Source organism: Equus przewalskii, chromosome 13 (assembly GCF_037783145.1).
Source record: "Equus przewalskii isolate Varuska chromosome 13, EquPr2, whole genome shotgun sequence".
Classification (NCBI taxonomy): domain Eukaryota; kingdom Metazoa; phylum Chordata; class Mammalia; order Perissodactyla; family Equidae; genus Equus; species Equus przewalskii.
The window spans coordinates 21,719,420-21,743,670 of record NC_091843.1 but is presented as its reverse complement, the minus strand read 5'-3'; the positions used below and the strand labels follow the sequence as shown (position 1 = coordinate 21,743,670).

The window sequence follows — 24,251 nt, the reverse complement described above, 5'->3', positions numbered from 1 at the left end:
CATTTTACATGAAGTCTATTTCTACAAATCTATTACATCAATACTCCATGCTATTCTCTAAGATAGGATAGTAATGCCGCTCAGCCGGATTGGTCCCCTCTGTTGCTTCTAACAGTTTCTGCTAATTCCGAGAGATGAGGCTCAGGATATTAAGAGACTGTTGAAGTTGATCAAGATGGAAGCTTTGGGGAAAGTCACCTTGCTATTGAACTCTGCAATCCACTGAAGCTACAGAAGTGTTCTACTTCCATCCATTCCAGCAGATTTTTAAGGAGCACTTGCTCTGTTGAGGGCAGGGTTAAAAGTATATAAGACAATTTTTGCCTGCATCTAACTTAGAATGATAACGTTTTATCTTTGGACTTATGTTTTAATTTTATAATAGCCTTATCTGTTTCCATTTAGTTTTTATTAACAAAATACTTAGAAATCCTTCAAAGGATCTCCTGATTGCTTAAAAGATGGTGGGGAGAGAAGTAGATAACCAGACAGTGAGTCTTGAACACAAATTGTATTTCAGGAATTGAGTACCAGCAGAAATTACACAAGCGGATGAAGAAGTGATACAATGAGTCAAGTTCTAGAATCGTAGTCATTGGCCCCACGAGGCAATCTAGGTATCAGAAAACGTCAATCTTTTACCCAACTTATACTACCTATCTGTGTGACTCTGGTCACTTCAGGTCTCAGTTTTTCCTGTAAGTAATGAAAAGGTTGGTCTTGATGATCTAGCGCCTTCTAGATCAGAATATGCTGTATACCACCATTTGTAAGCTTTAAAAATTAGATAAAATTCTCTCATCTGCAATCTATTGCAAAAATTATACCATAGTACTTTTTTATTCTGTTGATGTAGTTTGTGCATTATTTTTTCCCCAGGTTTTTGCAGGTATAATTGAAAAATAAAAATTGTATATATTTAAGGTATACAACATGATGATTTGATATATGTACACATTGTGAAATGATTACTACACTTAAGCTAATTAATACATCCATCACTTCACATAGTTACCTTGTGTGGGTGTACCTAGTGAGAACACTTAAGATTACTCTCTTAGCAAATTTCAAGTATACAGTACAGTATTATTAACTATAGTCACAATGCTGTGTGTCAGATCCTCAGAATTTACTCATCTTATAACTGAAAGGTTGTATCCTTTGATCAACATCTCCCCCATTTTCCCAAACCCCCAGCTCCTGGCAACCACTGTTCTACTATCTGCTTCTAAGAGTTTGACTTTTCTAGATTCCACATATGTGAGAGATTATATAGTGTTTCTTTCTGGTCTGGCTTATTTCACTCAGCATAATGTCCTCCAGGTTCATCCATGTGTTGTAAATGGCAGGATGTCCTCCTTTTTAATGGCTGATTAATATTCCATTGTGTGTATACACACAAACACATATACACATACAAACATATGTCACATTTTCTTTATCCATTCATACATCTACGGACACTTAGGTTGTTTTCATACCTTGGCTATTGTGAATACTGCTGCAGTGAACATGGGAGTGCAGATATCTCTTCAAGATCCTTATTTAATTTCCTTTGGATAAATATACCCAGAAGTGTGATAGCTGGATCATATGGTAGTTCTGTTTTCAATTTTGGGGAAAAGCTCCATGTTGTATTCCAAAATGAGTGCACCAATTTACGTCCCCACCAACAGTGCACAGGGTACCCTTTTCTTCACACCCTTGCCAACACTTTTTGATAATAGCCATCCTGACAAGTGTGAGGTGATATCTCATTGTGGTTTTGATTCGCATTTCTCTGATGATTGGTGGGGTTGAGCACCTTTTCATAGGTGTAGTCATTTCTATATCTTCTTTGGAAAAATGTACATTCAAGTCCTGGGACCAATTCATAATCACGTTATTTGTATTTTTCAAATGAGTTGTATGAGTTCCTGATGTATTTTGGATATTAACCCTGTATCAGATATTTGCAAGTATTTTCTTCCATTCCATAGGTTGCCTCTTCATTTTGTTGATAGTTTCTTTGACTATGCAGAAGTCTTTTTAGTCTGATGTAGTACCACTTGTTTACTTTTGCTTTTGTTGCCTGTGCTTTTGGTGTCATATCCATGAAATCGTTATGAAGACCAGTGTCAAGATTTTTCCTGTTTTCTTCTAGGAGTTTTACAGTTTCAGGTCTTAAATTTTAGTCATTAATCCATTTTGAGTCAACTTTTGTCTGTAGTCAAAGATAAGGATTCAGTTTCATTCTTCTGCATGTAGATAGCTAGTTTTCCCAGCATCATTTATTAAAGAGACTATCCTTTCCCCATTGTGTATTCTTGGCACCCTTCTCAAAAATAAGTTGATTGTATATGTGCAGGTTTATTTTTGGGCTCTCTTCTGTTCCATTGGTCTGTGCATCTGTTTTTATGCCAGTACTGTATTGTTTTGATTACTATAGCTTCTGTAGTATAGTTTGAATAAGGAAGTATGATGCTTCCAGCTTTGTTCTTTTGTCTCAGGATTGCTTTGGATATTCATCATCTTTTATGATTAAATACGAATTTTAGGATTGTTCTATTTCTGTGAAAAATGCCATTGGAATTTTGATAGAAATTTTGTTGAATCTGTAGATTGCTTTTGGTAGTATGGAGATTTTAACAATATTAATTCTTCCCAACCATGAACATGGGATATCTTTCTACTTATTTGTGTCTTTTTCAGTTTCTTTCATCAATGTTTTAAGTTTTTCAGTGTACAGATCTTTCATCTCCTTGGTTAAGTTTATTTCTATTTATTCTTTTTGATGCTATTGTAAACGGGATTCTTTTCTTAATTCCTTTCTTGATGGTTTGTTGTTAGTGTATATAAACTCAACTGATATTTGTATATTGATTTTCTATACTGCAACTTTACTGAATTTGTTAGTTCCAACAATTTTTTCTTGGAATCTTTAGGGTTTTATGTATATAAGATCATGTTATCTTCAAACAGAAAATTTAACTTCTTCTTTTCCAGTTTGGTTATTTTTTATTTCTTTTTCTTGCATAATTGCTCTGGCTAGGACTTTCAGTAGCGTATTTAATAAAAGTAGGCACTCTTGTCTTGTTCCTGAAAAGCGGGAAGTTTTCACTGGTGAGTGTGATGTTGGCTGTAGGCTTGTCTTATATGGCTTTATTATGTGACGGTACATCCCTTTTTACCTAATTTTGGGGAGTTTTTACCATGAAAACATGTTGAATTTTCATCAAATGCTTTTTCTGAATCTACTGACATGATCACATGGTTTTTATCCTTCATTCTGTTAATATGGTATATCACATTCATTGATTTGTGTATGTTTAACCATCTCTGTATCTCAGGGATGAATCCTGCTTGATCACAGTGTATGACCCTATTAATGTGCTGTTGAGTTCGGTTTGCTAATACTATGTTGAGGATTTTTGCCTCTGTGTTTATCAGGGACATTGGCCTGTAAGTTTCTTTTCTTGTAGTGTCCTTATCTGGCTTTGGTATGAGGGTAATGCTGGCCTTGTAAAATGAGTTTGGAAGTGCTTCCTTCTCTTCAATTTTCTGGAAGAGTTTGAGGATTGGCATTCATTCTTCTTTAAATGCTTGGTAGAATTCACTTGTAAAGTCATCTTGTCCTGGGCTTTTGTGTGTTGGAGGTTTTTGATTACTGCTTCAATCTCCTTACTGGTAATTACTCTGTTCAGATTTTCTTTCTTCAATATGCAGTCTTGGTAGGTTGTATGTTTCTAGGAATTTATCCATTTCTTCTAGGTTATCCAATTTGTTGCACACAATTGTTCAAAGTAGTCTCTTATCCTTCCTATTTCTGTGATATCAGGTGTAGTGACTCCTCTGATTTATAATTTTATTTATTTGAGTCCTCTCTCTTTTCTTTTTTAGTCTGGGTGAAGGTTTGTCAATTTCTTTTTATCTTTTCAAAAAACACAACTCTTAGTTTTGTTGCTCTTTTCTATTGTTTTCTGGTCTCTATTTCATTTATTTTTGTTCTAATCTTCATTATTTCCTTCCCTCTGCTAACTTTGGGCTTAATTTCTTCTTCTTTTTCTACTCCCTTGAGATGTAAAGTTAGGTTGTTTATTTCAAATCTTTTTTTTTCCTAATGTAGGCATTTATCACTAGAAACTCTCCTCTTAGAACTGCTTCATTTCATTCCATAAGTTTTAGTATGTTGTGTATCTAGTTCTGTTTGTTTCAAGATACTTTTTGTTTTTCTTTATTTATTTCTTCTTTGAGCCATTGGTTTATTAGGAGTGTGTTTAATTTCCACATATTTGTGAATTTTTCAGCTTTTATCCTTTACTGATTTCTAGTTTCATGCCATTGTGGTCAGAAAAGATAGTTGATATGATTTCAATCTTCTTCAATTTATTAAGACTTTTTTTGTGGCCCAGTGTATGATCTATCCAGGAGAATGCTCCATGAGCACAGGAGAAGAATGTGTATTCTGCTGCCGTTGGATGGAACATGCTATATATATAGTCTTTTAGATCCATTTGGTCTATAATGTTACTCAAAACCACAATTTCCTTGTTGATTTTCTGTCTGCATGATTTATCCATTGTTGTACATAAGGTATTGAAGTTCCCTGCTCTTACTGTATTGCTGTCTATTTCCCCCTTCAGTTCTGTTAATATTAGCTTTATATATTTAGGTGCTCCTATGTAGGGTGCATATATATTTATAACTGTTATATGTTGTTGATAAATAGACCTCTTTATCATTATACAGTAACGTTCTTTGTCTCCTCTGACAGATTTTCACTGAAAGTCTGTTTTGTCTGATAAAAGTATAGCCACTCCTGCTATCTTTGGTTATGTTTGCATGGAATATCTTTTTCTATCCCTTCATTTTCAGCCTATGTGTGTCCTTACAGCGAAATTGAGTCACCTGTAGGCAGCATATTGTTGGATCTCATTTTTCTATCTATTCAGCCACTCTGTGTCTTCTGATTGAGGAATTTAATTCATGTGCAGTTAAACTGATTATCGATCGGTTAGTTGTTTTCTTACTATTTTGTGGTTTCTTTGTCCTTTTCTTCCTGTATTGTTTTGTGATTTGTTGATTTTTTTTGGTAATGGTATGCTTTGATTCCTCTCTTTAGCTATTGTGTATCTAGTAGAGGTGTTTTCTCTCTGGTTACCACAAAGCTTACATAAAGCATCTTGCAGTTATAACGGTCTATTTTAAGCTGATAACTACTTAACTTTAATTGCATACAAAATCACTCTATACTTGTACTTCTCCCCCCCATTTTATGCTTTTGATGCCACACTTCACATTTTTTATGTTGTTTATCCATTAACAAATTCTTGTAGCTGTAGTTATTTTTAATACTTTTGTCTCTTAGCTTTGAAACCAGAGTTAAAAGGGATTTACAGACCACCAACACAGTATTAGAATATTCTGAATTTGACTATATATTTATCTTTACTAGTGATTTTTATACTTTCATTTTTCATGTTCTTATTTAGCATCCTTTCGTTTCAATTTGAAGAACTCCATTTATCATTTCTTGTAAAGCAGGTCTAGTGGTGATAAACTCCCTCAGCATTTGTTTGTCTGGTAATGTCAGAATATTTTTTATTACTAGCAATGTTCATTATTAGTAAAACACTGTAACCGTAAAATAGTAGCTATTATGTGGCAGACACTGTGCTGTATGTAAATGAGTTTCTTCTAAAAATCAAATAATTTGAAATATATAGTATTGAATTTTCTCTTCTTAGTAGCTTTTGATTTTTTTGGTGTAGAGTTACTTAGGTTTGGAGTTGAATTTTGAGGCTTGGCTTTGGTTTCAAGCAGCACTTCTCATTCAGGGGGCTTGTAATTAGCTTGGAATTCCTGCATCCAACAGTTGTATTTTGTACCATTGAGCACTGATATGATTGTAAAAATAAAGATGAGTGATGCTATCATTTCTCAAGCACAGGTCTTAATTATTTCTGCCTAGTATAGAGTGCCTATCATGGAGTCTGGCCCATTTTTATTCATCAATAAATTTTATTTCCAAATAAAAATGTGATATATCACAAGTTTTACTTTCAACAAGCTGTAATACAATGAGAAATTATGGACCAGAACAAATTTCGGAAGCATTGATCAATGTTTTGTGCTGAAAAGGAAAGAATGAATGTTTACCAACTATGCAACTATACCAGGATTTTCTTTACATTGTTTAACTAATTTCTTTTAAAAAGATGTATTTGCAATGTCTTTCATTACTAGTCACATTAGATTATCAAACATGTCAGTTCCTTCTCAAAATAAGGACTTTGCTTGAGAATCCTTCATTATGTTCCATGCATATATTTGAATTTCCAAAACAGAAAATGACTTCAGCTTAGACACTGTGTCTGGCCAATGGAGATATTCTTAAAACTGTGGGTCATTGATTTGTCACTGAGCCAAACTTCCTGATCTAGATTCCCTCCACAAAAAAGTCTCTTCAAAGTCAAGCAGATAATTTTGCCCTTGGCCATTGGAAAGCAGGAACAGATTTGCTCTGTCTGTTTTGAAGAGACAGAGCAAGGCAAGAGTCATTTCCCATCAGGTATTATTTGTGAAATGAACCCTTAAATGAAAGACTGGCGTAATGTTACTGTTCTTATCGTCTACCATTAGTTTAACTCTAATTCAACTGTTTTGGCTTGCAAAGAGTAAATACTTTTTCCATCCTTTGATTAAATATTGCCTCATAATATTTCTTAAAGAACCTTCCCTGGGCAAGATTATGAATATGTCTTGTGTGCCCTATCATCCGTAGCTCCCATGGGGCTTTTGTCTGCCTACTACTTTTTCTCAATTCCTTAATGAGCCTCCACAATCCATGTGGTGCAGATGGAGCTGATTCCTTCCCTTTAGTCTCCAGGGTTGTCATATGAGCCAAATATGGCCAACAGGAGGATCTCCTCCTCCTGCTCATAGGGATTTGTTCAGGGATAAGCACGTGCCTCAAGCTGGGCCATCTAGAGTCCTTCCTGGAGGAGATCTCTTATTTTCCCTGTGAAAGTGAGCTTGAGACCACCTGCGGATGTCCTACTCCCCAATGGAGAGAGCACAACTGAGAATGAAGCCAAGAAAAGCCTCAAGGAGAAGAGAAAGATAGAGTCTTGATTGTATTTTACCTGCTAAACTCATCCCATGTTAAGATCCACCACTTGGGGTTTCAGTTATATGATTTAGGAACCCCCCCTCTTTTTTTCCCTTAGGCTAATTTGAATGAGTTCTGACCACTGTAATCAAAAGGGCCCTAAATAATCCCTCTTTTCAGGTCTGTTCCATAACTGTTCTGTGCTTCTGTATGACCCCACAGTATTTTCTCAACTTAGTCTGCCCTCCCGAGTGAGTGAGTGGCACAGCAAACCCTCTTCCCTGTAATCATAGCTGTCCTACCTTATACCTCGGAGCTTAAGCGCTTTGCTAAGCCCTTGAATTGGTAATTTCTCACAAAGTCTTTTAGATAAATATGTGAATGACATAGAGAACTCAGGATACAATACATGTATTTTAACATGTAAGAAAGAAGAAACGAAGTCTGAAGACTCAAGATAAAGAAAGTGGGGTTATATGCATGCTCTTGTACTTGGGTTAAAAAATAACTGCATTTACTTTAAAAATCACTATTGCACCCTCCCTATGAGCTAGGCATGGTGCAAGGAACTAGGATACGGTGGTGAGCAAGCAGCCCTGGTTTCTGTCCTCTTGGAGGATATTCATTTTCTATCAGGAAAGAGTGACATGAATAAGATAAAAATACAAATAAATACATAACCACATCTACAATAAGTGCTAGTCTTGGGGCACATAGAACAGGGAGTGTTCATTCCGGCAGTTCAGGGACAACTGAATTGTAGAGGAAGTGATAATGGAGTATAAATTTGAAGGTTGAATAGGTGTTAAACAGATGAAAACACGAGAGTGAGAGTAACTTCCACAAAAAAGAAAAATCTTTCCAGAAACAGAGAACAGCTTGTTTTGAAGATTCTCAAGTGGAAAGATACATGATTTCTTTGAAGAACTGGAAGAAGGGAGAGTGGCGACAGATGAGACTGCAGAGGTAGACAAGGGACCAGATCAAGCCAGGCCTTTCAAGCAGTGGTGAGGGTTGCTGTCTTTCCTTTTCAGGCAACGGTGAGCCACTTAAGGATTTTAGTTCACAGAGGGACACAATTAGGTTTATGTTTTAAAAGTTTAAGTTATTGCTGTAACTTAGTGATTCTTAAGTCTGTCTCATATTAGAATCATCTGGAGGAGGGACTCAAAACAAAATACTGTTACCTGCTTCTTATCCTAGTCTAATAGAAGCAAAATATCTGAGGTGGGCCCCTGGATCTAGTCATTTTAAAAGCTCCCTCTGGATGAGTCTAACATAAAACTGGGCTTAAGAATCACAGATGTGAACCATGTAGGAGATGTAGCTTAACAAGGGCACCTGTGATGCAGAGGCTCTCCAAGCTGCCTTCTCAGAATGACTGAAGCTTAGTGCCCAAACCTAGTATGATCATGAATTGCATGAATAGAAGTAGACTTCCTAAATAAGAGAGGGAGTTGTTCCTCTGCCCACAAATTAGACCCAGCACACCTGAAAAGTTTGTTCACCTCTCAACACCAAATTTTTTAAGAGGAAATTAGCCAAAATAAAACATTCCTAGAAGAAATCAAACCAGATAAAAGGCATCTAAGCCATGAAGAGGAGAAATGACCCAATGGTACGAGATACGTTTAAACCGTGGTCAAAATAATTCTTAAGGAAGGATGATTTAGGACCCCTATTTTCAAGTAAGTCAAAGTGTGTGATTTATTCAAAGGATAAATATGAGGGCCAACTATATACAATCCTTGATGTTGGAAAAATGGCAGGAGATGGTGTGGACAAAAACCCTGGTCCTCATGGAGTTATATTCTACTATAGAATGAAGTTTTCTTGTTCGCATGATCCTTAAGGTCGAAATTTTCAACTGACTTTTATGATTAGCAGCTATAGAGTCTGTATGTGTGTATTTTAGTTGTTAATTTTAGAACATTAAAAGTAGAAATCTCTGGGGCTGACCTGGTTGCATAGTGGTTAAGTTCATGCACTCTGCTTTGGCAGCCTGGGGTTCGCAGCTTCAGTTCCCTGGTGCGGACCTAACGCTGCTTGTCAAGCCAAGCTGTGTCAGTGTTCCACATAGAGTGGAGGAAGATTGGCACAGATGTTAGCTCAGTGACAACCTTCCTCAAGCAAAAAGAGGAAGATTGGCAACAGATGTTAGCTCAGGGCCAATCTTCCTCACACACACACACGAAAAAGCAGAAATCTCTGAAAAGCAAAGAGGTGGAAGAATTCCACTGGAGTGGCCATTGTGGAAGAAATTCAGAATCCAATGGCAAGGATTAAAAGGTATAACAGGAGACCTTTTAATTAACAGGACACTGATGAGTTATCTAGCCTAGCAATCTCTAGAGTCCTTTACAAAACTGAAAACCAAATATTATAGCAATAAATAAAAGCAGTGCTTGCACAGTTTGAGCGGTTACTATGTGCCATACACTTTGCTAAGTGCTTTATTACGCATTACATCACATAAGACTTATAACACTCATCACACAGATGAGGAAAATGAAAGTTATCAGACTATAATTTTTAAGTTAAAAGCATGATTCCTATAAATATAAAGTGACAATACTTCCAAGATTTTATCTGACTCATTAACGAGGGAACGAGAATGATGGTAAGACCAGCTCCAAGGAGGAGCTCCTAGTTCACAGGTGCCTTAATAAAGCAATGTTAGGACAAGATTGCCAGATTTACATGCAAAACTGGTTCATGTCTTATATGGCAATAAACCATCACATTTGCGATCATTTTTTCTACTGGAGAGAATTTGTGTCTTTAAGAAACAGAAGTCTCCAAGGTAACGTGCAACTTGACTAAATTTGGCACCTTTATTCAGTAGTAAACAGTGAATGGAACAAAGCACGTTTCCCTTCAGTAATTCTTGAGAGGGCATGTTAAATAATTGCCACATGTGATTGTGAAAGAGCATGACTACCTTTGGCCTTATTTTCAAGTTTTGGATAATTTTTCCTAACATTACAAGAGTTAAGTAACTTTTCAGGATTTTCTAGCTAGTAGTAATGAAGCTGGGTCTCAGACTGAGGTCTCTCTACACATACACTGAAATGAGCCGTGAGGCAAGTATTTGGGGAGATTTTGGGGCTGCATCGTTTGGACCATATCACCATCGTTCTGTATTTCTGTAAGTCTGAGAATGGTTTTTCAGTTGTTTTATGTTTGTTTGCTTTTTTAATTGATTACTAAAATGTTTGTAAACCACTCAAAATTAACTCCTGCTACTCTTTTGTTTCCCCAAGAGTACCTGGGCCCACTAAACGTGATTATTAAGTAGTGAGTGCTTCGTCAACTGCTCGCTACTATTGGCCCTAAGACAAAGGTTCTGGAACCCCAAGTAGAAATCTGATTCTTTAGAATTTGTTGTTTCTGTAGTAATATTTCTTCCTCAATTTATAGGACTTTATTTTGTTTTTGTTGTTGTTGTTATTAATTTAGGACGTTGAAGATATCAAATGTGGGATTTGCAGTTGTTAATGGTCTCCTTCTTTTAGAATGGTAATCTTTCTTGAGGAGCTCAGGTTTGGAGAGGAAGTCTAGTCGTCTGCAAATGGCGCTTTGTTCAGCCTCGTGTAACTGACTGCAGATTTGGTCTCACTGTGTTCCTTTCCCATGAGTTAATCTTGAGGAAAGACTCCAATGTTATATTAGGGAATAAGTGAAAAGTAGCCATATAGTTGGCTTAGTGTTCCTACAAGGCATTAGGACACTTGCCTGTGTTTAAGATGATAGGCCCCTGTTACATCAAGGTAAGATGGCAGAAAACATAACTAGCCAATCAAACAGTTTAGGAACTCAAGCTAGATGTGAGAATGCAATTTTGCTTTTAGGTAAGAGAAAGGGTCTTGGTTTTGCTCCATTAAAAGAAAACTAAACTGAAATTTATTTATAGGCCCTGTAGTAAACGCTTTACACGGATTATCTCACTGAATCCTCAACAACTCCATGAGGTAGATTCCATTAATGTCTCCATTTTACAGATGAGGAAACTGAGGTCCAGAGAATATAAGCAAGCTGACCAGGATTCACAGCCAGTAAGAGACAGAACTAAGATTAGACCCAGGACAACTGATTACAAGCCTGCTTTTGTGAAGGTTAGATGATATCGCCTTTCCCAAATGATGCTGGATAGAGAAAGCACATGGAAAATTACAAACAAATCCAGTTTTCTAGTCTTACCTCTGGCATTAACTGTCTTTGCAACACTGGACGAGTCATTGCAGCTGTCTGGGCCTCCATTTCTCTGTATAAAATGAAGGGTAGAAACGATTTAGATTGGATGGTCTCTGGGGTTCCTTCCAACTCTGAAGTTCTCTGAATCTGTAATTGCATCCTGACCTTAGAGGTGCACATGCTCCCCTCCCCCAACACACATATGCACAGTGCTTCCCAAGGCAAAAATCTAATCCTGCTCAGAGTGCCCATTGTGATTTGATGCTAAACTCAAGACCCCACCAAATCCTATTATTTACAGCACCCCCTCAGGAATACACAACACTTTAAAATCTGGCAAGCCTGTCCTTTAAAATAAATTGCTAATGGGGTGTGACTTTAGGAAGTAAAATATTAATACCAAAAAAGAAAAAGAAAAAACTCAAAACAAATGAGGCTCTTTTTAAATCATCTCTTTTCTACAATGTTACCTTGACAACTTAGCTTTGGCTCTTTAGATGTGGGGTTTTCATTGTGGGAGAAGAGGGCTGTCCTCTTTGTATCTTTAGAGATTTCCTCTTGTTTTACGGAAAGAAGAAATGTCAAAGGTAGGCCACCAAATCCAGCAGAATGTACACAGGACATTTTGATGGAGTGTCATCCAGAAATAATCACAGGTGCACAGAATTAGGACACATTCTGATTAAATGCACATTCCTTTCTCCTTTCTATTTCCTATAACCATAACACACATTTCAAAAGCTTCTAAAATGTTACGTTTTTGGACCAGCACCGTTACAGAACAGAGAGCAACAAAAGTGCCTGAAAAATAATTGCATTATTTTTAGTTGCAGCAGGATAGATGCACACCTCGGGATGAGGGAACAACTCTGAAGTACTGAGCCAGTTTGGAAATGCTAAAAATATTGTTCCCCCTCCAGCAATTGAAACTCTGAGCAAAGACTGAGGCAACGGCAGGTAGGGAGATCAAATTAGAATTCACATCTCTTTGCTGTAATAGGCTCGTTATCAGGACTGGCGAGAGCTCAGGGGGCTAACAGGGATCAGCTGGCGACTGCATGTGGATGGAGCAGGTTAACAAGGGGCAGTGTTGAGCAGAAGAAAGAAGACATGGCCAGCATCTAGCACCAGAGAGCAGAGCCCGGAGAATGGCAGAAAACTCCGAACTGGTTCTAGAAGCGGTTTCCTTTGTGGTTGTGAGTACGAGCCCAGCAGACGCCATAGGCGCTGTTGCAGGGGAGCGAGTCTGTGCTTGACACACGTGTTTCCCATTGATAGCTGGAGACAGCCCAGTAGCTCTGAGTTGGCCTGACAAAGCCGTATTGAAATACAGACAGAGTACGGTTTCAAAGCAGTCAGAAAAAGAACGGGAATGCTGTTCAGGAAATTCTTCAGGCATGGGCAGGGACTTGGCTGCAATTCTACAGTTGGAAAATCTGACTGGGGCAGCTTCTGAACACAGGCTGGGCCTGCTCCCACTCGGCCGCCGAGCGGTCGCCTCCTTCAGAGCCTCTCAGCACACTCCGGGATTGTGGGCGATTTTCATCAGCCGCTTTGTGAAGCAGACAAGAGAGGTAGGGTGCTGTGAAGTTCTTGCATTTCCACGCTTCTCTTCACTCTCTAAACCTGCTGTTTGTTTGCAAGTACTCTGAGCTTTCTGTGTGTATGTGTGAACAAGTTAGAACTCCATCACTTAAACATTTGGTGTGGAGTTGGAATCTTTTCTTTCCCCAAGCCCCTTTGAGATCTGATTTCAGCAAGGCAGAGACACTTGTGAAAGTTAGGATTTAGCTGGCAACACGATTGTGAAAAAGGAAAGTATGTGAATGCTTATACTGTCACTCTGCTCCAACCTTCTGTAACTTTTCTGCATAGAAGGACAGTTCATTGGCAGGAAAGATAATTTTGGATGAAATTATCTGTGCTCTTTGCTTCATGAGAGTTTTGAGAGGCACATTTTTAGCAGAAAATGGCTCTCATTTTAGGAGGGAATCAGAGTTTGTAGTTTCTATTTTGGATTACACTTTCAGAGTGTAGGAGCAGAAATGTGTGTATGAGTTCCTGGCATCTTTTATTATTATATGGGATTTTGACTGTCATTAAAGAGCCTACTGATATATTTGCCTAGAAATACGCTAGATCAACATTTGTAATTCTATTTCTACAATAATTTTCAATTTTTCTGAGTTGAAGAAGTCACTGGCAATTTTACTCTCACAAAATAGTTCTGTATTTTATAAAATACAAACAACTAAGGAGGAACAGAAAATGGCAGTTTTCTCAAAATCATTGTTGAAAGACAGAGACATGATGGTGTGAATTTTATTTCATTGATCAATTGATTTTATTTTATAGTTTACTGAAGAGTGCTTTTTTAAAAAATTCAAATTTTAAATAATTCTTCCTATACATATCAGCTATAATGCAATGTAGATTTTTACCCCCCCTTAGAAAGATATATCTTATTCTATGCTTAGCATTTAGAAAATACACAATACAATGTAATTGCATTTAAGAAACTAGTTCAACTCAGAAAGAGCTGGACTAAATCTTACTACAGCTTTGTGATTACTGGCAGAACAAACAATGACAGCAATGGTGTTTTCCAAAAAGGGCTCAGCCAAGAGTCTGGTTGGGGAAATAGATGAATGAATGGATTCTTGGATATTGGTAGAATGGCATAAGAGTGGCTAGACCTCTCAGGGTGGACCTCTATAAAAACAGGTATGTGTTTACTTCAGTGCTAAAAATCTTTCAACAAATCATTAATGGTAGAGAGTAAGGTTAATGGGAGAATGAAGAGTGGAGGGCTGGAGTTTTTCATATCTTTCTCTGTGTAAGATCTAGGATGAGTGGGCAGACATTGTGTCCTATTGGTGGAAAGTCAGGACTTTCAGCCAGCAATTTTATTTTCTCTACAGTTTTGCACTTGGAGGAGGAAATTGGGAAATGGCTGGCAGCAGGATTTCATATTCTAAGACAGGGCTCACAAATATTGTCTTCATCAACCTCATGTTTGTGTTGGGTTCGGATGGGGAGGGTTTGGGAACTGAAGGATGTGAGACAAAAAAGGGAGGGCAGCTGGAAATCAGGAGAAACAGTGGCTACACTTTTTTTCATAAGCGCCTACTGAGTGAACAAAATGCCAAGACAGATTGGGAACCAACATGAACCCTAGCCAAGCCCACTGCCAGTGAAAAAGGAGACTCAAGTGAGCTCTAACGTCATCCTCCTCTAAATTTAGTGCTGCTCATCAAGCGTTGAGAAGAACAGGCATGAAATAGCAACTCTCGGTTGCAGGATTAGGAACAGCAGTGTCTAAAACTTGGAGGAAACTCTATACTTTCCTTCTTTTACAAGTAAAGGAGCAAAAATCAAGCTCCCTTGGCATTTGAAAAGGAAAAAAATTATGGAGAGTAGACTCTATCCTGGATGGAAGAAATCCAGGGCAGAGGTGCAGGCAACGAGGAGAGAGGAGGGGCCACACCAAAAACCGGGCAGCGAGGACAGAGGGAAGAGATCTGCGCACAGGAATGAAACCACATTCTAGAAGCTGTGAAAACCAGCAGGCACTGATTTGTTTGACTTGAAGTGTGTGGATAAACCGTGGCTTCAAAAAGGAGAGTTGTTTTACCCTCTTCGAAATAGGAGACCCCATGGTCAGTCTGCCCTCCTGTGCCTTCTGGAAGCAATCAGAAAGCACATTTTGTAAGAATGGCATCACCCGAGGGTTCAGATTTCTTAAGCAAGGAGGAGGCAGGCTCTTAAGGCCTTATTTTTAACCCGTATTTGCTCTGTCCTAAGATACTCCTGCTGGAGGTGTTGAGTGAAGGGACCAGGTGGAGTTGGGCGAATGATCACAGTGAGGAAAACTTGTCCAAGGCCATGCCCGTGGAAACTTTATTATTAAGACAAACTTCTGAAAGGGAATATAAAATGTTTTATATACTTTATTTTAATAAATGAGTTTCTTTAATTTTAACTATTTATTTAAAAAACCATCTCCAAGAGCATGTACCACATTGTTGGTGAAAGTGTTTAATATTGGTTTCATATGATAAGGAAGTTAATAGAATCATGGATGTGACCATGTGGAAGGGATTTGGACCATCCTGTAGTTCAGAATTTCTTGAGTTTGTGTAATATAGAGACTCCTTTTAACAGGAGGGGAAAAAAAGATCCATGCCTCCATAGTTAATTTAATTATTTTTATTATACTGTTCTTTAAATATGTACAAATGAAAAAGACCCACCTAGATATTATCTCTCCATTTTAATCATTGTTGAACAGCTATAACACTAAAACAAATTTATGAATTAAATACAAAGAAAACTACGTAACAGTAATATCCAGATTATCAACTTTGGTTTCTTACATAGAAAATTTTACTGGAATTTAACAAGGCTTACACCATGGACAAGAACATGAACATGACAGGTATCTAGAGATTATTTTGTTTTTGACACACTCATACTCCTGTATCCTGAATGGACGGTTAATTCTTCCATGACTTTTTCTCTTCAGATCTACTTTCACTTGTATGTCATGATGTCATTTGACCTGCACCCTGGAAGGAATGTGCCATTGGTGTTATGTCATACTCTCTTCCTTTCTCATTATTCTTGACAAAATGGAATCGTTTGTTGCCCACATGATTGTACACTGAAAACAAACGCAGGCACCAAAACTGTGTGGTAGTGGCTGTTGGTTATGAATTGGATCTACATTTTCTTTTTGTTGTATATATATGTTTTTATTTTTTATTTTATTTTATTTTTTTTGCTGAGAAAAATTTGCCCTGAGCTAACATCTGTTGCCAATCTCCTGCTCGCTTTTTCTCCTCCCCAAAGCCCCAGCACATAGTTGTATATTCTAGTTATAAGGCCTTCTTTGTGAGCTGCCACCACAGCATGGCTACTGACAGACAAGTTGTATGGTTGTGTGCCCGGGAACCAAACCTAGGCCGCCGATGTGGAGCACCCCAAACGTTAACCACTAAGCCATCAGGGCTGGCTCTGGATCTGCATTTTCTAGGACAGAATTTGCATAAGTAAAATATACACGTAAAAATAAAATGAAAGAAAAACACGAAAACAAAGTTGCTAGAAAACTCTCAGATGCCTGAGAAGATCTGAGGAGCCCTGATGCATTGCTTATCCCGGCCAGTTCTGGTTCCATGGAAAGAACTCCTTCAGGAATCTGGGGAGGAACAGTCATGGAAACACACCATCTGCATTTCTAATGGAGTCCAGTTACCCTTGTTTGTTTCAAATATTGGGGTTTTGCAAGAGATTTCATTTGAAAAGAGTTTTAATAGTGTATCAGTGAAGACTGCATGTGGCTGCAAGTAATAGAAACCCTGCTCACAGAAATCTAAATGTGTAAGGGCTTACTTTTTGCACATATATATGTAGACCACACCTACACAGTCCAGGATGGTTGTAGCAACTGAGCAATGCCCACAAGGACCAATGCTTCCTTTGTGCTCCACCATCCTCAGCGCTTGAGCTCAACTCCCTGTGCTCATCTCCATGTGTTGTGTTCAAGTCAGGGCAAAGGTGGCAGGACATGAAAGGGAAAAACTATTTTTCTTCAGGAACCTTTGCTCCTTTAATCACAGAGGGATCCCCTCCCATGTAGACTTCCCCTCATGTCTCAGAATACACAGCCAGAACAGGGTTGTGTGCCCACTGGCCCCATGGACTGACATTACCGTGATAGGTTTAGACCGATCAGCTTTCATCCTCTGGTGTGGAGTAGGAGCCCACGGGTTCAGATCAGGAGCTGTCTACCTGATAAGGAGTGTGTCAGTGTTCTATTAGCAGCAAAGAGCAGGGATGATGTCTGTGGGCTAGGCCTGGACAGTTTGGGCCACAGATGCTTGAGCTTTTTTTTTTAAAAAAAATGAATAAACACATTTGAAAAACACTGCTCTAATAATCCATTCCTTCCATTTTAAAGAGGTGGACACTAAGACTGAAAATGTGTTACCTGCCTGAGGAACACAGGCAGTCCAAGACAACAGCTGGGCTTCTTGTCCCTTGACTCTGAGTCTGGTGTGGACCACGTGGTGTATGTGTTGCCCAGTAATGACAGCTGAGTGATACTTCAGAAGCCATGCTAGAGAAAGGAATATCATGATGGAATCTTGGTATTAGACGGTCTTTCAGAAATCACCTGGGTCCATGGTTTCTCAAAACCTCCTGAATCAAAGTTTCTGAGATTAGAGTTGGGGAGTCTTTATATTTTTAAAATCTCTGAGTGGTGGAAGCCAGCCAGACTCTGGTCCACAGAACTGAGTTTGTTTAGCACTGCCGTGGCTAAATCATTACCCACTGCAGGAATGCCATTTATAGCGTTGGTGACAGATCTCAGCCAGATGTGATGGCAATGCCCTCGCTGATGGAGAACCTCACAATCTGCAAGGCACCTTGGGGAGTTGTTTCTCATCTCATGGCTCCTCAGACTGAGTCAAATTTGTGTCTCTGTACTTGGTAACCCATGGCCATTGTCATAGTCTCTTAAGCCACATTTGAGGATGGTGGTGGTACTTGGTGCAGAAGTGAGGTGAAGAGAGGGGGTAAAGGTAGAGGTGGTCAGAAATCTTGGGATAGATCTTGATGCCACTAATAGCTGGATCTCAGTTTTCCCATCTGTAAAATGGGATCAGATGCCTCTAAAGTGTTTTCCCTTTCTCACAATCTATGAGTTTTGTAATTCTAAAGCTCTCCCTTTTCTTTATGAATGTCTTAGTCTTCCTTTCCCAAGGCTGGGCATCTTGAATTGTTTCATCTCTCCCTTGTCTTTTCCTGCGTTACTCTCTTCACTCTTCTCTGAACATATTCCAGTTAACCTCCTCCAGACAAAAATATGGCTTCCTGAACTCAATTCCAGTCATCTGACGGGTGCATCTTCCATGAACAGGACACTACACATCTATTCACCAACCGAAGGGGAAAGGGTGATTGTAACGGACAAGAAGCACAGTAAGAATGAAGAATGGAAGGCGGAGTGATCTTGTAGCAGAAGGAGAGTGATTATATTGTGAAGTGAGCCCAGGCTCTGAGGAAGGCAGACCTGGACTGTGATCCTGGCTCTGTGACCTTGGACACGTTACATCATCTCCACATGCCACAATTTTATCATCCTTAAAATGGACATAATAGTATCTACCTGTTGTGAGATTGTGCATATAATGCACTTAGCACGGTGCCTTGCACACAGTAAGGACTTAAGTATTTTAGCTATATACGCTTAATATTAACTGAGAAAGCATGAGGCGGACTGACAGAGAATGAAATAGGCAAATCAAGATGAAGAGTTGAGACAATCAGCAGAGAGAGAATGTTTTACACTGAGTTATCCAGGTTACTGCTTCAATGTTGCCCAAATTTCTCTGCAGATTCTGCTGTCCTCTTTCTTTCACCTTTATTGCCCACCGAAAGGTGATCATCTCCATTATTGTTTCAAATTCCTGTTGCCGAGTGTGAACTTCCTTATATAAAGAAAGCCATGTCAGCTGTGGCCCCTGGCCTGCCTGTCAGACAAGTCAGCAGGACACAGGGAGGGACGTGTCACCATGGTTCACTAAGTGTGTAAATCCTGTGAGATTGGTTTGCTGAGAAATCTTTGCTGGTGGTTGCCCTAATGGAGCTCCGGGTGTGTAAGTGGATGTGGAAGCAATGGCTTTATTCTTCCTTTTAACCGATAATGCAATGGTACCGATTAAAGCAAGCACAGCTTCCTGATAAAAACTATATTGCCAGGGATTAGAAACACCCTCCTCGTTCAGACCACTTTCCCTTGCTGGGGTGATAGGATCAGACTCTCTTGTGAGCTCTCTGACTTCCAAAGAATATATTTCTGAATTCCTAGAAACCCTGTAGTTATTTGCCAGGGTTAATATATTCATCCACTGAAACTGCTCTCATTGAGCTCAGAGTAAATAAATATCAGGGTGAGCTCCTTTCTCCAAGCAAATCATTCGACACCGCCCTGTTGGCCCAACTCTGACTGGGGCTGTGGTACTCAGGGCGTATTCAATGAAAGAGAACTGCAGAAAGGCACAGCATTTTCATTCTTCTCCTGTTCTTATCTATAGTTGTCTTCTCTCTCGTTCTATACTCTTTCTAGCTCTTTCCCTCTATTGTTTTATTCTGTTTCATCTTCTGTTGCCAGTTTCTTTCCTCTATCATGTGTGCAGTGTGTGTTTACCACGGTCATTGGCTTCCCTGAGTGGCCGGGAGTGTTGATAAGAGACTAGAGTCTGGACAGCATAACTTTTACCATATAAAGACAAACTCCTAAAGTTGACTGTGATCTTCAAAGGGTTGTGGCCTCACTTCTGTCACTAATGAATCTAATCTTGGTGTTTCCCAGGCTGAGGATATAAACAGCGGGTCACAAACTGGCAATCTGAGGGCTGGCCGATAGGCACATTCTACTTATGAAGTGTTTTTTAAAAATTGAGTTATTTACAATGCATTTAAATGTACTGAGATATTGTATATGAATCTAGATATCTAGAAAAAGCTGGAGATGGGCATCCCTGGTCTGATTTCACACGGTGTGGCTGTTGGTGTGATCTGGGAAGCTCCTGTTCCTTTGAGAGGACGTATGTCTGCTGCATTCATTGACTGCACCTTCCTGATCTGTAGGTATTTACATTAGCAAGCTCTCAATAGGGTTTCTCATCTGAACCTCAGACTATAGAAAATGATTCGAGTGACCATTTTTTCCATTTTCAAGTGTGGCACATGTAGTACCATTCTAGATACGTAAGAGAGAGGTGAGGACATTATGAGTTAATTCTCTCAGAAGATACTGTTGAGATGGGCTAAGTATCTATTGAGAAGCAATGCAGTAGGACAGCGTGATAGCCACAGGTCTCAAAGGTAGACATTCCTTGATTAACCACCTCATGAGACTGTACATAAGATTACCAATTTTAGATGTGATAGAAATCAGAACAGTCACTGCCTCTGGGGATGGGGGTTGATTAGGAAGGAGCATGAGGAAAGTTTCTAAGGTGATGGCAACATTCCCTATCTTGACTGAATATTGTTTACACAGATGTACAAATTTGTAAAACTCGGGCTGTCTGGTTAGTATCTGTGTATTTCACTGGAAGTAAGTTACACCTCAATAGACGTATATGCATATGTACATATATCCATACCTACATATGTGAAGGCAATTGAGGCGCTTAGCAAAGTGCATAATAACCTTTAGCTATTATCATTATCATTCTTGTTTCTCGACACTTTCTTTAAAAAAAAAACCACAGCAAAACTAAAAATGAGATGAAGAGCATTTCCTTTAAGACCACAGGTTTCATTGTAAGCCCAGGTAATAGCTGAAGATCCTTGCCAAACACAATTGTCAAGGGAGACTACTGGGTCAATGCTAATTTTATGGAACTATTGAATCACTGTGGAAGGATGTGCCTAATTTGTTGTAGCTGTTTTTCATGATGCTGTAAAAATTTATGAGTTTCAGAGACATAGTCAAGACGGCTTATTACTTGGGGAAAAATGCCTAGACTTAGCATAACATGCATCCTGGCAAAAATACAGTAGTCGCTCAATAAGTATTTGATGAATTGACTTAAAATTAATATCCATGGTGAGAAATTCTAGCTAAAACTGTTACAAAAACACGTTTTTAATTAGTTATCATGCTGTTCTGACCAAGTATATCCATATAAATGGAAGCATTTAATACAAAAATTGAGAGAACAGATTTTTCAGCCAGGCACTCTAGGTTCAAATTCTTGATATATCTTGATATATCTTTAACAAGCTGAGTGTCTTTAGATCAGTTACTTAACCTCTCTGTTTCTCAGTTGTGTCAACTGTAAAAAGGGGATAACAGCAGCACCTACCTCATAGTTATATGTCTGCAAGGATTATATAAGTTCAGCAAAGCATTTAGAACAGTGTCTGGCACATAGTAACCATTACACAAGTGTTTCTCATCAGTTTTGTATACTTCCTTTATGTTAGGAAATGGATAGTTTTCTTGTGATTTGCTTTGAGCATTGTCCAAAAAGCATATGCATGGTCCTTGTCAAACAAGAGTTTAAGCTGCAAAGACTGAAGCCTGTAGTGTATGGGAAGCGTACTGGTTTTCGGTTTAGCTGACTTTGGTCTTGTCACTAACTTAGTCTGTGACCTTGACTAAGTCACTCCACCTCCCTCAACCTGGGTTTCTCATCTGTTAAATAACGGTTTGAATGTTTTATCGTTCATGTTCCCTTCAAGCTTTGTGTCTCGTTCTCTGATCTTAAGTGTTTGAGTCATGTTCACTATTTTATTATACAACTTGATCTCTAAGTCACAGAAAAGCTGTAGTGGCTGGACTGCAATTGTCATTATCTGCTTCTGGTCAGAATCCTCCATGGGCATTCAGGAAGCACTGGCCTCGTACAACCCAGGGTAGCTGGTGTGCTGAAAAGGATCTGTTGCTCCTGTAAGAAAGCTGGCCACAGACAAGGCCATGGTGGGTAGATGCAGCATCCTCTGCATGTGAAAAAGACACTGTTAAATTTGACATCAGGTGGTTGAAATTATTTTTCCTGTTCAGTGGTGTTCAGTTTATACATTTTTTTCTGGTCCTCAACTTACAACATCAAGGACCACATTTAAAATGATGTCTGAGTTTTATGCAGAAACAAGTCTTCAACGACTCTCAAGGTTCCTTCAAGTCTTGGTTCAGGTATTGCCTTCTCCAGGAGGTCACCCTGTCCCACACTTTTCAAATGTGAACCTTCTCTGCTCCCCAACCCCCAGCACTGCTGATCCCCTTTCTCCTGTCTCTTTTTTTTGGGGAAGTCTTTTCCCCGTAAGCACTCATTCTCTTGTAAGATAAATTTCAAACACGGTTTTCACGCTTGTTGTCTGTCTCTCCCATCACTGCCTCCTGCCACGGCCGTGAGGTTAGGGATCTGTGTTCTTGCTCATTGATGTATCCCGAATGCCTTGAGTACTCCCATGAGAGGGCCCGAAGGAAAACACAGATTTGTCAGGTGGTGGCAGAGTTTATGGCCTTTTAAATGCATTCTACACTAAATGCACCTAGATGGTAATTATAAATACCTTGCATCTTATCCAGAGAAAGCCAAGCTTTTGTCTCATTCCACGTGTAACGGGAAGAAAATTGGGCCTGAGATTGAGTCCAGACCCTAACCAACTCACTAGTTAGGTACCCTTGAGAATATTCCTTTATTCCTTGGGACGTCAGTATCTCAATTTATAAAATAATTTTAATAATATTGATCTCCCAGAGTGTTGTCAGGAATGTATGAGCTCGTATATCTGCTAATGCTTAGTAAAAATAATTATGAATGTTTCACAAATATACCTCTGTCGGAAACTACCTCACCTGGCACCTCACACATCTAAATCTCTAGGACTGTAAGAATTACTGCTCATAATTATACTGAAGTATCTTCCAATTCACCAGAGATGAATATTTTAAATTTAAGGTATCTTGTACTTTGGAGGAGAACTTTGATAATAATATCTGTGAAAAACCATATGGATACACACATGCGTACACACACATAAATCTTGACGTAGCAATTCGGCTTCTCAGGGCTTCTCTGAAAGGTGTATTTGTATATACGTGAAACAAGTATCCTCCATTTCTGTGGCTTTAAATAATCCTCATACGCAGGAGACTTGAACATTTATTCTCTAAGCCCAGTCTTCCCCCTGAATTCCAGACTCATTTCGAAGTGCCTTTGTCACACCACCCCCGTGGATTCCTCTATGCATTTGAAAATCAACTTGACTGAACAGAGCTCTCTTTCTCCCTCCGCACACTCCATTTGCCTCCTGCCCAGGAGCCTACTGTTCCCCCAGTGTTCCCCGTCATGATAAATGACACCATCGTTCGCCTGGCTATTCACGCCAGAACGTTGGCATTCTCCTTGACTCCTGTCCTTTTCTTGCACCCTGTGTATCAGGCAGCAGGGAATCCTGTTAGCTCTGCTTTCCAAACAGATTGCAAATACAGCAATTTACCACCTTCTCACTTACCTCTACCTTGTTCTGAGCTACTGTCACCTCTCTTAGGGCAATTGCAGTAGTCACAGGCCCCTGGTTTCTCCACTGGCATTCTCATACCCTGTAGTCTGTTCCTTAGAGAACAGCTGGAGTGATCCTGAGGTGAAAATCTGATGGTCTCACTCTCATGCCTTGGTTCTCTGATAGTTACTGCACCATCAGTATCATACCTAAGGTTTTTACTGTGTCTTGTAAGACCCAACGTGCACCCCTTCTGCCTGTACCTCCAAGCTTATTTTCAAAGTCTCTCCCTCTTTTTCCCTCTGATCTAACCACACTGTCCTTCAAATGTGGCAAGTGAGTTCCCACCTCAGGGCCTTTGCACTTGCTGATACTGTTTCCTCTGACGGAAGAGCTGCCCCCAGATGTCCTCATGCTTTGCTCTCCTGCTTGTTGGTGTTTTGTTCTCAAATCTCTGCACTAGAGGCTCTCCCTGACCATCCTATAGACGGGAGCCCCCAACTCATTGCCTGTCTCCTCTGCCTTACTTTTTTCTTTACATGACTTATTCCTAAGAATAAGTATGAAAAGTCCATGTTTGTTTGTTTATCAGTTTATCATTTCCTCCACTAGGTTGTAAGGTCCAAGAGGCAGGAAGTCTGGCTTTTTACTGCCAAATGGCTAGTGTCAGCACATGGTAATACCTGACATGTATTTATTTGTTTAAATAAGCGTTGGTAACAGAAAATTACCAGAAACAACCTCAATGTCATCCCTAAGAGTTGGCTAAGTTAAATACCATGTTTCCATACAATCTAAAACTAACTTAAAAAAATAGTTTTCTGCATACTTTTATGGAACTATCACTAAGCTGTGTTAAGTGGACCAAATTAAATTTGCCGCAATAAAGAGCAAAAAAATATACCCTTCTTTGTGTAATAAAGAAAAATTTACACCT

The 24,251-nt window shown here is 39.1% G+C and overlaps 1 protein-coding gene across 3 annotated transcripts in view; it reads left to right on the top strand.

Annotated features, from left to right (window-relative positions):
* The window catches only part of SGCD (sarcoglycan delta), a 421,373-nt gene that overhangs the window by 35,684 nt on the left and 361,438 nt on the right, over positions 1-24,251 (top strand). Inside the window, exon 1 of one of the 3 annotated variants that reach the window (XM_008514833.2) lies at positions 12,211-12,858. The exons of 1 other annotated variant lie outside the window; for it this stretch is intronic. In XM_008514833.2, the coding sequence (XP_008513055.1) occupies positions 12,682-12,858 (177 nt within the window). In that variant the 5' untranslated portion in view covers positions 12,211-12,681. Of the gene's footprint in view, positions 1-12,210; positions 12,859-24,251 lie in introns of those variants that run through there. One more of the 3 variants, XM_070570404.1, reaches the window with a different exon arrangement.